At 41.9% G+C, this 16,903-nt stretch overlaps 1 protein-coding gene across 2 annotated transcripts in view; it reads left to right on the top strand.

Annotated features, from left to right (window-relative positions):
* Nucleotides 1-16,157, top strand: part of CHCHD3 (coiled-coil-helix-coiled-coil-helix domain containing 3) — a 279,622-nt gene extending 263,465 nt beyond the window's left edge. For both annotated transcript variants that reach the window (XM_042972717.1, XM_042972708.1), the window contains exons 7-9: nucleotides 4,446-4,581; nucleotides 11,322-11,420; nucleotides 15,872-16,157. In XM_042972717.1, coding sequence (XP_042828651.1) covers nucleotides 4,446-4,581; nucleotides 11,322-11,375 — 190 coding nt within the window. In that variant the 3' untranslated portion in view covers nucleotides 11,376-11,420; nucleotides 15,872-16,157. The remainder of the gene's footprint in view (nucleotides 1-4,445; nucleotides 4,582-11,321; nucleotides 11,421-15,871) is intronic.
* The last annotated feature ends 746 nt before the right edge of the window (nucleotides 16,158-16,903 follow it).

Below are 16,903 nucleotides of genomic sequence, written 5' to 3'. Positions count from 1 at the left end.
CCATGGCTGTATTGTGTGCCTGCTTTTAATGTGGTAGATACTGTTTTATTAGACCACCAGATCCCATGAAGGATGCAGTCACAACCTGTTAAAAAAAAAATCAGAATTCTTTTAGCACCATCCATTTCATACCCATCCATCTACCCATCCATTCCTTCCCTTCCTTCCCTCCTTCTCTCTCTCCGTTCCCTCTCTCTCTGTACTTACTGGTCCAGATACAGGGAAAGGATCCTTTTTCATGCACCTGCACTCATAACGAACAATTTCTGTGCTCCTGAGAGCTTTAGGAATTTGTGGCTGCTGATTGTCATGACATGACTCCTTTAGCCTTCTGGTAGAGTGGTATGAGGAGATCTATCTTCATGTTTTCCTCCGTCTCTGAAGTTACCTTCTTATCCTTGCCATTTATATTAGCAGAACTAAAAAGATGGGTAAGTAGTTTCCTCGAAATGTAAAGCTCAGACCCACATCAAAGAAGTTTCTCAGACATGAAAGTAGACACAGCAGCAGTGAAGTCTGCAGATAGCTCTAAAACAGGTGGCCAGGTGTCAGCGTGTCACAGATGAAGAGGAGAGCTGAGTACCGCTTATCTCAGCTTCATTTTTACCAAAATGTTTTTATTTGTCTTTGACCCTTAATGCAGCTTACAAGAAATTATGCCCAGGAAATAATCAGAGAGAAGGGTAACAACATATAACATATCCATCTCTGTTACTTTAAGCACTGAAAAATTAGGAACAGCCTTGATGTGTTTCTGTATTCTTTTCTGTTTTATCCCCCCCCCCCCCCAAACACACACAAAGTTTCTACAATGGCCTTGTTAGTGTAATGAGAAAATACTTGGATATATTTTCTTAGCTGCCTTTTAAGTGAATATTAGCATTAAACATTAACAAAAATGGTTTCATTGGCTACCTAATGCCTACCAGGAGTGATTTTATTCTCTGTTCAAGTCTTTGGCTCTCCAGTTCTGTCGCTGAATATGGTCATCAACCCTCTTGGTCCTCAGTGCCACTGTGGGGTGGGGTAGGAAGGGTGAGGGCAGCTGCTGATACTTGAAGAAGTGAGGGAGGTGGCAGGGAACAGAGAATGAAGAGTCCAGGAAGGAAAAGGAAAGTGAAGAGGGAGGATGGATATGAGGTGGGACCCATCAAAATCCCCAGTCCTTTCAAGTGACCATGAAACTTTTTTTTTTTAACTTGTTTTTGATCAATATATATTTTCAAGTATCAACTTTATTCCACCAATTCCTTTTTACTCAATGTTTCTGGGTTACTGTCCTCTCTTTTCTTTATTACTGTTTTGAGTTCTCCATATTTATACTTCATCTTTCTCTTAACATTTGTCATTCACCATTTCCTTTTTAAAATCTTATTTCCCTACAAAGAAATTAAATTATTTAAATGTCCCTTGCAGCCAAGATTTAATTTTCCTTCTTAGGTATCTTGAAATTCTGCCCTTTTGTCATTTTTGCCTAGTAGTGACTTTTTCCATCAGCAGGAAGGAAAGCAGTCAATAAAAATCAATCGCTGACTCAATGGCTATATGAAGGGTTGACCATAATGCATATTGGAAATGCCTTTAAACCTTTTCCTGAGTGGAAGGTGCCATGGCTTGTGTTTTATGGCCTTCTAATGGTGGACGGTAATCTCATTTCACATTTTCCCAAAGTGAAAACAGTACATTAGAGCAGCATAACAAGCACTGCAGATCAATATGGAGGCAGAGCTTTGCCCTCACAGATTAATCCAGGAAAAATGTACCAGAGGCTCCTCCAGGAAGTGGGAGAAAATTATGCTGATTTCTACCCCTCTTTCCCCCTTTCTACTATCTAATCATCAATAAACGTTGAAATGTATACAAAAAGGATTTCAGAAGGGTGTGTGTGTGTGTGTGTGTGTGTGTGTGTGTGTGTGTGTATGTATTTGTATACATGCATGCATGTGCACGTGCACACATCCACACAGGCCTACTGGACTCCCAGACAGGAAATCACAGGCCCTGGAAGTGAACAGTATTGATTTGTGGTGATAAAAGTATGTTTTGACACATTTCAAATCATAAATAACTCATGGACATTAACTTGCATGACTAATAGCTCAGTTCAGTAAACGTTTATATACAACTTAAATTACCTCTTTCTAAGGAGTTCATAGTATTGAATGAATTATTCCAGCGCCAATAGTTTTTTAAAAGAAAAAAAACCACACACTGTCTTCTTTATGATGTGCAGTATGTGGAAGCTCATTCTTTACAATCTTTTCCTGTATGTTAATAAGGAAGAGCTGAATATATGATTAGGATTGTTCTAGGCTTCTTTCCCTATCCTGCTTCCCCTGCTTTTAAATCTAAGATAGATTAGAAGAATGATGGTCCTCAACACTAAGACAGACTATAAGCCTGTTTTCCCTTGAACTGTTATAGGCATTCGTCATATATTTGCTAGGTTCAGCTGACCTAGTGCTTGATTATATTTTATTCAATATTTATCCAGATGTGTCTTGCTATAATCAGTCAGTTCATGGTATCTTCTACTCTTCAAAGCACATCTTTTTAGATGCTGATGTTCATGGTGGGGGATTAGGGAAATCCACGTCCAAAAAAAATTCTCATAGATATGTGAACTTTGAAATCTTAAAGAGAATGGAAACTCCAGGGATTGGATTTAAATTCTGTTCTTAGGTATTTGGCAGAGCAGGACGGTAATGAATGAAAAAGTAAAAGCAATGTTATGTAAAATTTGTGGGATTATTTTTTTCCTGTGTGTCTACTTTCTTTAGAAGGTAGTAAGAAGTAAATTCCCTCAGGGACCAGTAACGTGGTTTGCATGTCAGTTTTCTGTTCTAGCAAAATCTGTGTTAGCTTAGTGTCTTGGATAAAAGTAATGAGACAAATCGTCACCCAGGGGTTTCCTTATTGATGAAAAATATTCCCCCTCTATTCTGTAGGGGTTTTTTTTAGAACCCATTTAATTTAAAATAATGCTATTTCAAGATTACTAGAGAAATAAAAAATTTAAATTTCAAAAAAAGAACTGATATGAAAAACTGGAAGCCTTTTGTACTAAACAAAACTAATTTGAAAAAATATAAATTCCTAGATTAAAAGTGATAATATTATGTATTTTTTCTGCGTGTATTTAGCCCTTATAATTCAAATTCCTCTATGATCTTAACAAGAATATTTTATTTTCATTTGTATAATTCATTCGGTTTATTTTGTTATCGTTTTTCAAGTGTATATTTTAAGATTTTTGGAGGCATTTGTGTTTAGTACTGCATATTCACTGAAAGCAAAGATTTGTAAGTATAATTAGTAAAATTTTAGCCCAGAATTTAAAAATGTTTTTTTTCTCTACCCATTTATATTCTAAGCAATTTATTGCATGACTGCTAAAAGAGGTATCCATATCAATAGCTGAGGTCACAAAGAAAATAAGACAGTCCTTACTTCTTGGGATTTGCCTCCTAGTAGATGTAGGCTAGTAAATTACACCAGGCTACGGTGTCATCGGTGTTAAGTGGAAGGTGAAAGAAGCAGTAGAAGCAGCCAGTATGGGGTCAGTGGGGTCACCAAAAAGGGAGTGGTAGATTCCACCCTGAATGGAGAGTTAGTGAAGCTGTCTAGAGAAGGTTACACTTCAATACTTAGCTCAACTATTGAAAGATGAGTAAGTGTTTTCCAGATATATAGGGATGGGTGGGACTTTGGGAACAGAGCATGTCCAAAATCAAGAGCAGCATGAGCAAAGACATGAAGGGGCGTATCTGGATCAAACCCTGAAAGTGGCTTGGTCAGGCTGCGGCAATCTGAGGATTGAAGGCTAAACGGCAGGCAGAAACCTGACCCAGAAGGACTTGCCTGTTGACCTTGCATTTTATTCAGAAAGCAGGCGGGAGAAATATGGTCTCAGATTTATATATTAGAAAGAACCTTCTGGAAGGCAGTAGTAGAGGGGCAAAAGCTAAGAGACAGACTAGCTTGAATCCAGGATATGAGTGATTACAAATTAATGTGATGACAGTGAGTACAGAGAAAGAGGACTAGACTGCTGGGTCTCGAACTGTGAGACTGACTAGATATGGGCATGGAAGAGAGAAGTTAAGGCTCTCAGGTTTCTGATTCGGCCGACTGGGCTGAAGAGTATCGGTGCCATTCACCTGGTTTAGGTGTGGGTTTGGGTGGGATTGTTACAACGTCCAGAGAGGCTCGTGGTGGTACCAATTACTGCAGCTCATTTCATAGAAGTCATTTACGTTACATGTATTTTTATCATGGGAACTATTTTGGTATCTTTTTTTAAGGGTTGAAGAAAATTACTTCTCAAACTTCGCTTCTACATTTGCAACATTTACATCTTATTGAATGTTTTATCCACTCTTTAGCCTTGATCTTTATTCTGATTGAAGAGCATTTGTCTCACGGGTTCCTGTTTTTGTTTTCAGGCGGTATGAGTTTCATCCTGTCTGTGCTGATCTGCAAGCCAAAATTCTTCAGTGTTACCGCCAGAACACCCAGCAGACCCTCAGCTGCTCTGATCTGGCCAACCAGTACATGCGCTGTGTCAATCAGGCCAAACAGGTGGGTGTGCAGGCCAAGCTAACTGGGGCACCAGAAGGAAGCAAGCCCAGCATCGTGGGGCAGTGGTAAGGACTGAGTGGGCTAATGTGTGTGGAAAAGCTTTATAAACCAAACTAGTCCTCATCATCAGGATTTGCTCTAACACGTCCATTAGGTGCTAATTAACCTCCATCCAGGTGGTTGTGGGAAGAGTCAATATTCTCCTTATATTTAACTCATTTATTTGCAGGAAAGAAAAAGATTCTTACTAAAATAATACTTTCTCCAGTTGCTTTGAACTTTTGTCGTCCACTGTATGGTAATTGTGTCCACAAGGTCATTGCCCCATATTTCTGGGCCACTACTCAAAGACAACAAAGAGGAAAGATACAAGTTAAAGGGTCTGTAAGCAGCAAGTACTCATGCAGAGAAACACGAAACATGAAGGATCGACAAAAAAACCTAAAAACAGAAAGCCATCTTTCAAGCCCTGTTCAATCTTCTACCAATTGGTAGAGCCCGCTGGATTGAGCAGGGAAAGGGAGGCCAGAGATAGGATTTAGGCAACACTTTCCATCTCTTTTATGTTCCTGCAGTCATTCTCTTCTCTTGAGCCCTCATTCCAGAATAATACGATGTCCACAGGACATGTGTTTTCTCTAATTCATGTGCTTTACAGAGCTAATGATAAACACTGAAGCAAATGATCATTTCTGGCAGGTCACATAATTGCCCATCATTTAACTGGTATAATAGTTGGATATAGGTTGTTCTGACAGATAGAAATTGTTGGAAACCTTGATTCTTTGTGCTGACAAACTCCCTAGAGTTGACCTTCTGACCCAACTAAATCTAGTGTTTGAGTTACACAGCATGCCTTTCTCCAGTCTAATTTGCTGTAGTTATAATAATGCCACTTACTGTATATTTCTAACACTATAAATATCTGATATTTACGGGAGGGTTAGTATTATCTGGGTAGCTAGAAAATAACATCAACACTAGTGGAAGAAAATACAATCAAGACTTATTAAAAGCCTCCGTTTTCTTTAAAAGCCTAGTGGCTTGAGGCTTTTGCTGTTTCTTGCTTGAAGCACCACCTGTGTGGCTCCTAGTAGCATTGCCAGCGATTCTTTTCTTTAAAGGTCTTTGGTAGAAGCAACGTCGCTAATGTTATGTTAGTACATTTCATTTGTCAAAAACAGCTTCCTGATATGCTCTTAACAAGCCCCAACCTTCACTACTAATACTAACTGAAGCACCTGGGACCTGCAGGCTTGACTCATGGATTTTTCTAACTTGATATTAGTGCCATATCGAGGTGGGGGTGGCGGTCAGTGCAAAGAATGGCTGTGACAAAGTGTATGTCTCTACCCCGGCATTCAGCAAGCATGCCTGTGTGCGCAGTGTGATTTGTAACATTACTGAAGTGGCGACTGAAAGGGTGTATGCAGTTGCCACTCCATCATGCCCGTCTGCACCTGGCCCCATGCCGTCAATGGCATATATTTATAGAATAAAACACTTTGTGAAAACGTCACATATGCCACACAGTACAGTAGGGAGTTCACACCGGGCAGATCTGGGTGTGTATACAAGCTTTGTCTTTTACTAACCCTGTGACCTTGGGCATTGATTCTTCTCATCTGCGAACTGGGGTGATGTTATCCCCAGTGTTGTGAGGATTAAGTTTATATGAAGTATCCAGTAAATCTTATTTTTTCCTTTCCTCAGTTGTATTATTGCACGTTGAAACCACTGAACAGATCATCTCAAAGCACCAAATTATTACTAGTGATTCCAAGAGACCCCCCCCTCCCCCAATCTGCAATATAATTTAATATCCTTTTCAGCAGGTGTGTTTTGAGGTACGTGTTGTTTTCACAGCTCTTGTATTCAAATATTAGGGAGTATATAGCAGGTAATAATAATGAAAAATAAAAATCTAATAAAAAGATAGCTGTTCACATGACATTTTTATCCTAAGTTGGGCAACACTGTAATGGGCAAGAAACAAGAAGCAATGGTACCTTGTATTTCTGTAGGACTTTAGGTTTCAGGGTGATTTCACATCTATGCTCTTACTTCTTTTTATGACAACCGGAGATGTAAATAGAGATGCTTTTATTTTCACTGTTTTACAGTTGAAAGAACCAAAACCCAGGGAAGTTGTGACCATAAATGTAACAACTAGACCAAGATATGCCTTGCCATAAAAACAAAAAAATTTAAAATGGTGTTTGGTTTTTGAGTTGGGTGTGAGAAAGGACCTCCATTATCCACTAATACAGAAATAAGGCAGTGAGAGAAAATGTGAACGATAATCACGAAGGGAAGAGAAAAAACAGGAATAACAAATTAACTAGTAATAGAGACTAAGGTAACAAATAAGGTGGGATTATAAAGGCCATGAGCAAAGGTATAGCTCAGCACCGCCCTATCTTTAGAGCATGCTCAAATGGCCACAGGGCATTAATAATCAGTATTTCATGAGCACTTTTCCTCTAATACTACCTTCCCCTTTCTCTCAGTGTGAAATTAGTCTAACTTTGTGACCCCGACTCTGCCCATTGGTAGAAGGGGCTTCGGCAGTATAGGGTCTTAAGTGTCAATTGTAGCAGATCCTGACTCGTTACCTCCCCTTCTTATGTTCCCTTGTTAAATCCAAAGAACAGGCTAGGCGTGCTAATGTGGAAAATGGTCAACATGACAGCAACCCATTAGGTTGTGCTGTCCATTTCCGGCGCAGTGCAAGACTTTTCCCCTTGGAATAATTCCAATAGCCAAATCCACTCCATTTTTAAATGACTCATAAGGTTGGGCTTTCACTGGTTCCCTTGACACATTGTTCTATAGACTAATAGATTTTACTGATTGGAAAATTTCCGGATATTCCTTGGCCTTACTTTTCCTTTCTCCAGCCACTTATTCACATCAGTCTTTCTTCAGCTATTCTTAAACAATTCCTCATGGGTTCATACGAGACATTTAGATTCTTATTTCCAGTATATTAAGTTACATGTTCTTCATAAGGGTAGAGAGATAATAAATTGCTATAATTATTATTTCTAAGACTTAAAAGCTACGGGCCAGCTACATGAGGTATATCTTTTAAAAATGTAGGAGGACATTGATTGATAGACTATTGTATCTTTTATTTCTCATACCTGCTTAGCTTCAGAGCTTTCTATAAACTCTCCAAGATTGTATGACCTGATCTTACCATTAAAACCTGAATCCTATTCAATCTTGGTTCACCTACCTTACAGGAGACTACAGAAGATGGGAGAGAGATGGGGAGCCAGTGATACTTGCCCGCTAGTGGACCAAAATGTACCCAAGTTCTCTTTATCAAAAGGCGAGGAAGGGTATAGAGAGGGCCCCTCTCAGATCTGCATTGCTGTGTTCCCTGGGATCCCCCACCACCTTGCTGTTTTCTTGCAACATCTGGCTGCTTGGGGGATAGCATTCTTAAGGGGCAATTCAGAGCATTCCAAGTGTTTTCCCACCCCTGCTGCTGACAGAATGGTACAGAAGCTGGCTGGCCTCTGGGTGAACATTCTGTATTCACTGGAAGGCAGGGCTTATGGGAAAGACTAGCTAATCTAGCAGCTAAGTAGCTAATCTAGTCATGATGACCTGGGTTTCAGTTTCTTCTTTGGTAAATTGTGGGTTTGAACCAGGTGACCCATGAGGACCTTCTAGCTGTGATACTGTGGCACTGATTCTCCTTCCCTGCATGAGAACAAGAGGCCACGTGCCCAGGAGCACACGTTTATGAGCACCTTTCAGTCAAGAGACCTGTTGTTCGGTCTAGGCAGCACCGCTGCTTTGGGGACCTCCAGCACTTGTGCCTCTGCCTCTTAGATTTTTTTGTCAGCCTTAAACTTTCACTCCAGAAGAGCAGCTGCCCTTCTCATTGCCTGCCTGTTGCCTGGCCTCCCACAGCCATATACCCTTTCCTTGAAGCTCATACTCCTGACAGCCCCAGGGAAGCCAGGGTGGCAGAATGAACTAGGAGGGGGTAAAAACAGTTTCTCTAAGGCAGTGTACTGAAAAACAGCTATCTCAGCACTGCCTGGCAGAATGTAGCCTTCCAGATAATAAACTCCATTAGAAAATGCAGGCTCTCTCCCTCTAGCCGGCCTAGGCTCCCCTGTGCAATGGCTTTAACCTTGTCCACCACGGATCATGGGTGGTAAAGGGAGTGTGGAGACAGAGCCAGGAAGCCAGGTCAGAAGAGCTGAGGAAAGACGGGGACTAAAAGCAAGGGCTGGACCCAGGAGATGCCAAGGGACAGAGGTCAGTGTGGAGCCTGGAGTCAGATGATGGAGGCCAGTCAGAGGGTAAACCATAGCAGAAGTGTAAATCAATAAGTGGGCAGTGGGTCAATAGCCAAGTAAGCAACTTAGTTGAAGGAAGGATCAAAATGAGGACATCTTGTAAGTGAGGCGACCCCCACCTTAAGCCAGTGCTTCCTGCTGGCATCATTGGAGACGTCAGAGAGCCACCCAGCTGTAGGGGGGGAGCATGAGGTCAAGACCCTGATAAATGAGGCTGGGTCTTAATATGAAGTTACTTAAGCCCAATGCTAATGCACCCAGTTCTTCATTTCTAAAATACAAATGACGCCTCCAATCCATGGTTAGCCTCCAAAATTAAAAACTTAAAGATCGGTGCATATGATGGAATTTTTCATGGCAGGAAGCATCAGCCTTATTTTAATAATTTTTCTTTCTTTCTTCCTTTTTTTATTTTACATAATTTTTTTTTAACATTTATTCATTTTGAAAGGCAGAGAGAGACAGAGTGCGAACGGGGGAGGGGCAGAGAGAGAGGGAGACACAGAATACGAAGCAGGCTCCAGGTTCTGAGCTGGCAGCACAGAGCCCGGCGCGGGGCTCGAACTCACGGACCGCGAGATCACGACCTGAGCCGAAGTCGGCCGCTTAACCGACTGAGCCACCCAGGCGCCCCTTTTTTTACATAATTTTTAAGTTTATTTATTTTGAGAGAGAGAGAGAGAGAGAGAGAGAGAGAGAGTGAGCAAGCAGGGGAGAAGCAGAGAGACAGAGAATCCCAAGCAGGCTTCACAATGACAGCATGGAGTCCAGTGCAGGACTTGAACTCACAAACTATGAGATCAAGACCTGAGCCGGAATCAAGAATCAGATGCTTAACTGACTGAGCCACCAGATGCCCTGGAAGTGTCAGCCTTCTTAAGGACATCATGTTTTATCTCCCCCCGTAGTGGGTTTATGTTAGACCAAGGCTCAAATACTTCCCTGTTATTGGAGTGTGAAGAAGGCCTGAAAACCCAGTAGTCACTGTTGCTTTTGAAATCATAGTTCAAAAAAACCCAGCGCTAGAGCAAGCTGTATTCTATCATTGTTTTCAGACAGACTGTAAATAACATCCAAATGACTTAATAGAGCTGGACAGAGCTTAGTGATCATGTGACCTAATCCCATCTTTTCACTTGGAAAAAATTTGCACTCAGAGTGTCGGTGATCATCTGTACATGGGGCAGAGTCCAGACCAGCACAGCCCATTCCTGATGCCTAACCCAGGGTGCTGTTTTCTATAATACCAGGTCTCAGACATGGGGGAACATCAAAATCAGCTGGGGAGTATATTTGAATGCACTTGCCTGGCCCCATCCCTGGAGATTATGGTTCAGAAGGTCTGAGGTTGGACCTGGACATCTGAAGTTTGAACAAATTCCCCAAGTAACTCTGTGCACCACAGTTTGGCAAACATAGCTCTAGAGCACATTGGCCTAAACTGCATTCGAGGCCTTCGACCTTCAGAGGTCCTGCTAATAAGAATAAGTCTTTGTTTTCCCTCTTGAGAGTTGAGGGGCTGCCACTTCCCATCACTGCCTGTCGGGTCCGAGCCATGTGGCAGAGCTCTAATCAGACCAACCCTGGGAACTGGTTCCTGGTTCAGCCTCAGGAACATATTGGAAGAGGTCTTGGACAGAGGGCAGGAGCCTCTTAAAATGAAGTTATTTTCTCCCCTCCTGTTTTCTCCTTTGAAACTGTAGGTAGCTCTGGGTGAGGAGCTGGCAGGAGGGAGGAAAGAGGCACTGAACCAAGGCAACACGGTCCCCTGACCACCTCGCGGTTGTAGCTAGATCCTCTCTCGGCCCTGCTGCTTCAGTCACCCTGCTCTCTCCTGACCCACAGCAGGGGCCCCTCGCCTGATGCAGTTCTTCTGATGTCCACACACACCCACCTTCAGGGAGCACAAAGATAAATCAAGAAGGTTCATTCCCTGGGAAGACCTATGGGAGCATGTTTTTATTGTGTTTAAAGGCTTCTTTATCATCATCACCTAATGACATGTATTAATCACCCAGCTGGGTTGCTCATATTCAGGATGACACGTGGGTGTTCCACAATAGATTTCCCGTCCTTCGGTGGGGCGGCCCTTCGGATTTGGAGTCACATCAAAGCAAACTAATTTCCAAACTTTAAGTGCGTTAACCCAGTCTCTTCTATCATAGGAACCCTTCTATCATAGGAAAGTGGTTTCAAAACCACTTTCTGAGACTAATAGTCACTTTACGATGTTTTCTTTTTTTTTTTAATCTGGGTTTAATAGAAGAAATATTACCATGGTAATAGACTCCTTCTTCCTAATAGGCATTTCTTTTCTAGTGCTAGAGCTAGAACCGCAGTATGTTAGTGTTTTGTCTATTATTACAGCAAGTTGTGTAAACAGTTAATTACCTGTAACTTAATTTGCATATTACACAGAACATTTGTCACGGGAGGAATGAAACCAGATCCATGCATGAAGCAGGAGGATAAAGAACAGCCCTTGCTGGTCAGGGACAGACAGAGAGTGAGAACACAGTAAGTTAGCTAATCAGATTTTCAGGTGGTCAGGAGTGTGCTCGGTGCACGGGCAAGGCTCTCTTTGTGCTCCTCATAAATTGAATTTATTGATTACTTTTGCTTCTATCTCAGAGTCTCCTCACTGTGTCTTCACCACTCTCTTTCTTTTACTCCCACTTTTCATGTCCCTCCTTGGTAAAAACTCAGGCATACCCAGACACATTCCCATTTTAGTTCTCCCCTGTAAGCCTTCCCGCTTCCATATCCAGCTTCAGGGGGGCTGTTGAAATCTTGGCGAGATGTTGGGTGAGCTCAAGAGACAAGCACTCTGACTGGTGTCTTTAAAACACACACACACACACACACACACACACACACATTTTTATTCTCTTCATGGGTATTGTTCAGCAATCCAGGGTTGCCATAATTCTTCTTAAATATATTGAGACATCCAGTAGCTGACACACGGCTGTGACAGTCAACCCCTTCAAGAAAGCTATGATTCAGAAAACAGTTGATGAGATGACTGTGTAACAAAAATATTTGAGGAAAACAGTTAAGATCATATTAATAAATGGAAATGACAAGCAATCTTTGGTCTCCAAGGGCACTGCTCTTGTCTGATGGTGCGAGCTGCCAGCTGTTCCTTCCTCGGTGGCTGGGATCAGGAAAAGACTTGGGGAGAGAGCAGTGTTGATGCCTGAGCCGTCCCCTCCTTTTGGTAGTTTACCCAGCTGTTTTTAAAAGGGGTTTCTGCAGGCCCATATACGTGAATGATGAGCAAATGCGAGGAATTTCTTTCTCCACATTAAGGTGAAGTGTTAGCAGTTCCTTAAATGAAGGAAGCAATTTTTTTTATAACTTGCAAATCTTCTCCCTGATTCTTCGGGGAATTTCCTATGTTAATTTATGCAGTGTTAAATTTATGCAGCGTTGAAATTCAGCCCAACAGCAGCTACTTACAGAACCGATACAGAGATTGTGGGAGAACCTATAAGGTGACACTAAATGACACAGACCTTTCCAGGCCTTGGGATCCCTCCAGCCAGAGGTCCTCAGGCCTGGGTTTTGAGCAGGTTTTATTGCATAGTTACAATACAGTAATAACAGAGTGTTTTGTCAGTCTAGTTTTTAAAAAATTTCAACTTGACGTTGTATTTATTGCTGTCTCTGACCAAAGTGAGGAGGTTTTGTACCGACCTCTGCCACCCTTTGGTGGCATCTGAGTGCCACCACAGTTTACAGCCTGTGTGTAGACCAGCCCTAGACCTTCTCTTATTCTTGTGTCTTCAAGGAGCCACCCGTGAATTAGCTGAACTGCTGTGCTATCTTTGAAAATTAGAATTTTAGTACATGTAGCAGGCCATTCTGTGAATGTGGTGATTTCTCTGTGTTTTGTACTTGCTCCAAAATGTTCCTGTTCATCTTTTTGTTAGACTGGCCCACTGATCCTCAAACCAGCCATGGCCTCGCTTGTCTCTCTTAAATTTAAGAGAGTCCAGGGGCGCCTGGGTGGTTCAGTTAGTTGAGCGTCCAGCTTCAGCTCAGTTCATGATCTCGCGGTTCATGAATTCAAGCCCTGCGTCAGGCTCTGTGCTGATAGCTCGGAGCCTGGAACCTGCTTCGGATTCTGTGTCTCTCTCTCTCTCTGCTCCTCCCCTGCTCACACTGTGTGTCTCTCTCTCAAATATAAGTAAAAATTAAAAAATACATATTTTTAAACAATTTTAAGAGAGTCTGGAATTCTTACATAATCTGGCTAAAAAATTACCCTTATGTATTTGGATGGCGTTGGAGGAAGAATAGTAAGATTCCCTAGACTCTGGAAGAACTCTTTAGCTATTGCTTTAATTACATTGTGGTCAGTACGAATTATTTTGCAACATTTGAAAAGAGTAACACGTTGTCATATAGTGATCATAACCATAAGACCTAAACTGTAGTATGAGGCACAGCCATGTAATCTTGACCAGGAAGATAATTGCTTAAAGTTCCCATCGGTATGTTGAAGGAAGTAGTGAGTGTATTAACTCCAAAATGCAAAATGGCATCACTCATAAAGTGATCATTTTCTTCGGTAATTAAATGCCTTTAGATGGGCTCGGTATAAATCTGCTTCATACTGACTTCTATTTTATGTTAACGTGTGATGTTGTGGTGAGGTCATCTATATATCTGGAATCCATGGTTTCCTGTCCAAGTAGTTGGACATGTGGTTGTTGTCTCATACAGATCAAGCCACAAGTGGGTGGGGATAAATGAGATGCTGTGCTACTGGGACATTGTCCTGTCTGACTCTTACATCGTAGGTGCTCAACTTTTAATTTTTCCAGCAGATGCAGAGCTTATGTGATGCTGGGTTTAAGAGAGAACTCATGTTTCAGTGCTTGTTTTCAAGACAGCTCTGCTGAGCAATCCTCTGCTTTATCTGTGTTGTCTTTTCTGTTTTCTCTAGATGCATCTGGCTTTTCTAATTTACTTCCTCCTTGAATGTATCATCTTTATGACCATTTCTATGTGTTCTCTCTCAACTCGTTTGCCTGCTTTCATATCTGTTCTTTTGTGCTCTGTGGACATAGCCTTAGAAACGTGTAATCCAGGATGAGTTAGGATAATCCTTAGGATAATCTATCCATCCTGTGCTTTTGTGACCCAACATGCTCTCTTATTTGTCCTTCCACTCTTTCTGTTCTGCTCTTCTATGTCAGTCGTCATTCTTCATCTTTGGCCTTAAATCTTTATCTCTAAAGACTGTTGACATCTCTTTTCAAGTTCGCAACTTCCTTCTAGACATTTCCATCTGGGATTTTTTACAAACCCCAAATTTAAGTCACCTTCCTCATTCCCAAACTGGCTCCTCCTACTGTTTTCTCTTTCTGTTGGTGGCACTACCATTGTCCCTGTCACTGAGGATCACCATACCTTTGGTATCACCACCTCTCTTTTCCTTCCCCTGTCTTTTTATGGTTCTCTCCATTTCTCATCCCCACCCTTGCTTGATTCCTAATCTGCCTCCACCCTGGTCTTCACTCCAGACTCTTATCTCTTGGATCCATTAGGCCATGGACATCAGGGGAACCTTCCTAAATGGCATTTTCCTATTTAAAGACATGTTGGATTCTCAGGTTTTTTCCCAGAGGCCAATAGGAAGTATCTTTGCCAGGCTTTTCCTCTAGCTCTGCTCATCTCTCTCCTCTGCCCCCCACACATACTGGGCTTTCTCCTACCTCCGAATTGTTGCCGCTGCTTCCTGCCCTCACCCCTCCTCAACCTACTCCTGGACCTTCTGTCTAGCTTCTGAAAGACTCTGAAAGATGGTCTGAAAGGTCTCTTAGAAGCCTCCTCTGACCACTCCAGCTCTAGAGAGATCTCTTCTTCTGAATGAGGCAGAACCACTCGCTCCTCTTTTAAACTGTTACCTTCTCTGGAAGGATACCCAAGAAACTGGGAAACAGGAGGGAGGCAAAAATTATTTTTTCTCTGTATTCTTTTATCTTGAATAAATACTTGAATCTTGAATTTTATACTGTGTGTATGTATTACTTATTCAATAAAATCAACTTTTAGCATGTATTTAGCAAGTATGTTTTTAAAAATAGCCAATTATTACATTATATTACACCTTAATTTTCCATGGGCGTGTCTATTGGTTTCCCTGTAACACCTCACTCAGTCTAGTGATTACCTAGTGGGAACTCAGGTAAGAGCTGAGTGAGTAAATGGCTGGAAGCATGGGGAATCTAGGGAAGAAAGTGGGAACAGATGAGCTAGAGGCAACCTAGCCTCTTCCTAAGTAATTTCAAAACTAAATGGGAAAGCATCACTTTTGTCTTTTAAAGCTTCCTAAGAATGGAGAGAGTATATATCTTCTGTCCTGGCTAGTTAGAGAGTTTTAATCTGATACTTGAGAATTCTTCCCATTTACCACCCCCTACCCCCATTCACAAAAATAAATAAATAGAATAGAGGGGCCATTTTTGCAAGTTGGGAATAGATACTTATCTCCGTAGCTCCACCCAGCATTATGAACTCATGAACATCTGCATTCTGCCTGGAGTGAGCAGAGATTTCTGGGAGAGATTCTTACCCTCTCAGAACCTTTGGGGTTTAACCCCCACTCCACCCCAGTCCCTGTGGCCACCAGATATACTCCCACCACATTTCCAGATGTCCCTAGTAGTGAGAGAACACACATGTCCGGCACTCCCAACCCCCAACCCTGCAGTCCAGACCATGCTCACTCTTAAGGTTCAGCTTGGTATGGGGGTGGGGGTGGGGTCATTTGGAGATTATACATGATTAAGCGGTGGTGTTCTTTAAAGGTAATAATATTTTGAGACCATGGAGCATACACCTTGTTTTTTGTGTTTTTGAGTAGATCTTTGAAAAGTGATACAAATAGTACTAAATAGTTACTGCCATTTTTCGGTCCCTCCTGCTAAAACCCATGTTTTCTCTTTCTCTTGCAGAGCATGCTTGAGAAGGGAGGATAAACTCAACTTTTAGAACAAGCAAAACTCCTCAACGTTAATTCCAGAGGCGGAACATTTTTTTTTTTTCCTAGTGAGAAAGTAACCCATTTAAAGAGAAGACGATTAAAGAGAAGCACCAGAGAGCAGATTCAGCCGAAGCACATCCCAGTTTGAGTAGCTGCAGTGTGAAAAGCCGAGGCCTAGATCAGGTATCTGCCAGCAAGGACACTGCAGTGTTAGTCAACCCATTTATGACCATTAAAAGAGAAAGGCACCCCCTCCACCTTTTTAACTTTCTGTTCTTGCCAGGCTCCATGGTTTGGTGAACGTTCACCAAACAAAGCTGGGGTCTGGGATGGTGGGGGGCGGAAGGGGGGACAAAGGTAATTAGAGTGGGGAGGTGGGAGGGGCACCAAACCTCCCTCTCCGCCCAGCGGTGCTGGGTAGAATTGTCTAGGCTGTGGCACGTTGTTTTTCTCTTGTTCCTTTCTCCCCTTACTATATAAGAGCTACTTCATTTTAACTTATTATAGTGATCATGTAAGTAAGACAAAAAGGAGAGAAAAATGTACCTCTTTTACTGGAATGATGTTTATGATTACAAGTGAAATAAGGCATTTTTTATCCTCATAAAGGCAACCTTGGCTTATACAACCTCTTCTCGATCATGAATACTGACATCTTTACTTCACTCACTATCAATAATAAATATATTTTCCAACGAAGACTGGCATTGTAGCCTGGGGCCTCGCGTATTCCTTTCGTTGGGTTAGATGCTTATGCATAAGGGAATTGAGTTGATTTATATTGTTATTAATTTGCATTTGTGCTGTACCTTTCCTCTAAAAAGCTCCAAAGCACTTTGCCTCAGACAGTCAAGAGATTCTTCTAACTTGCCTCTCAGCTAGGTAGGATTCAGTGAGATCTTTACAAATTGCATGAACCTTCCTGTCTATGGGATGACTTAAGTCACCCCGCCTGGGGCAAGAACTAGATTAGATAAGCTCGGTTACTAATGTCTGACCCTGC

Source organism: Panthera tigris, chromosome A2 (assembly GCF_018350195.1).
Source record: "Panthera tigris isolate Pti1 chromosome A2, P.tigris_Pti1_mat1.1, whole genome shotgun sequence".
Taxonomy (NCBI): Eukaryota; Metazoa; Chordata; class Mammalia; order Carnivora; family Felidae; genus Panthera; species Panthera tigris.
This window is presented reverse-complemented; position numbering and strand designations above follow the sequence as displayed.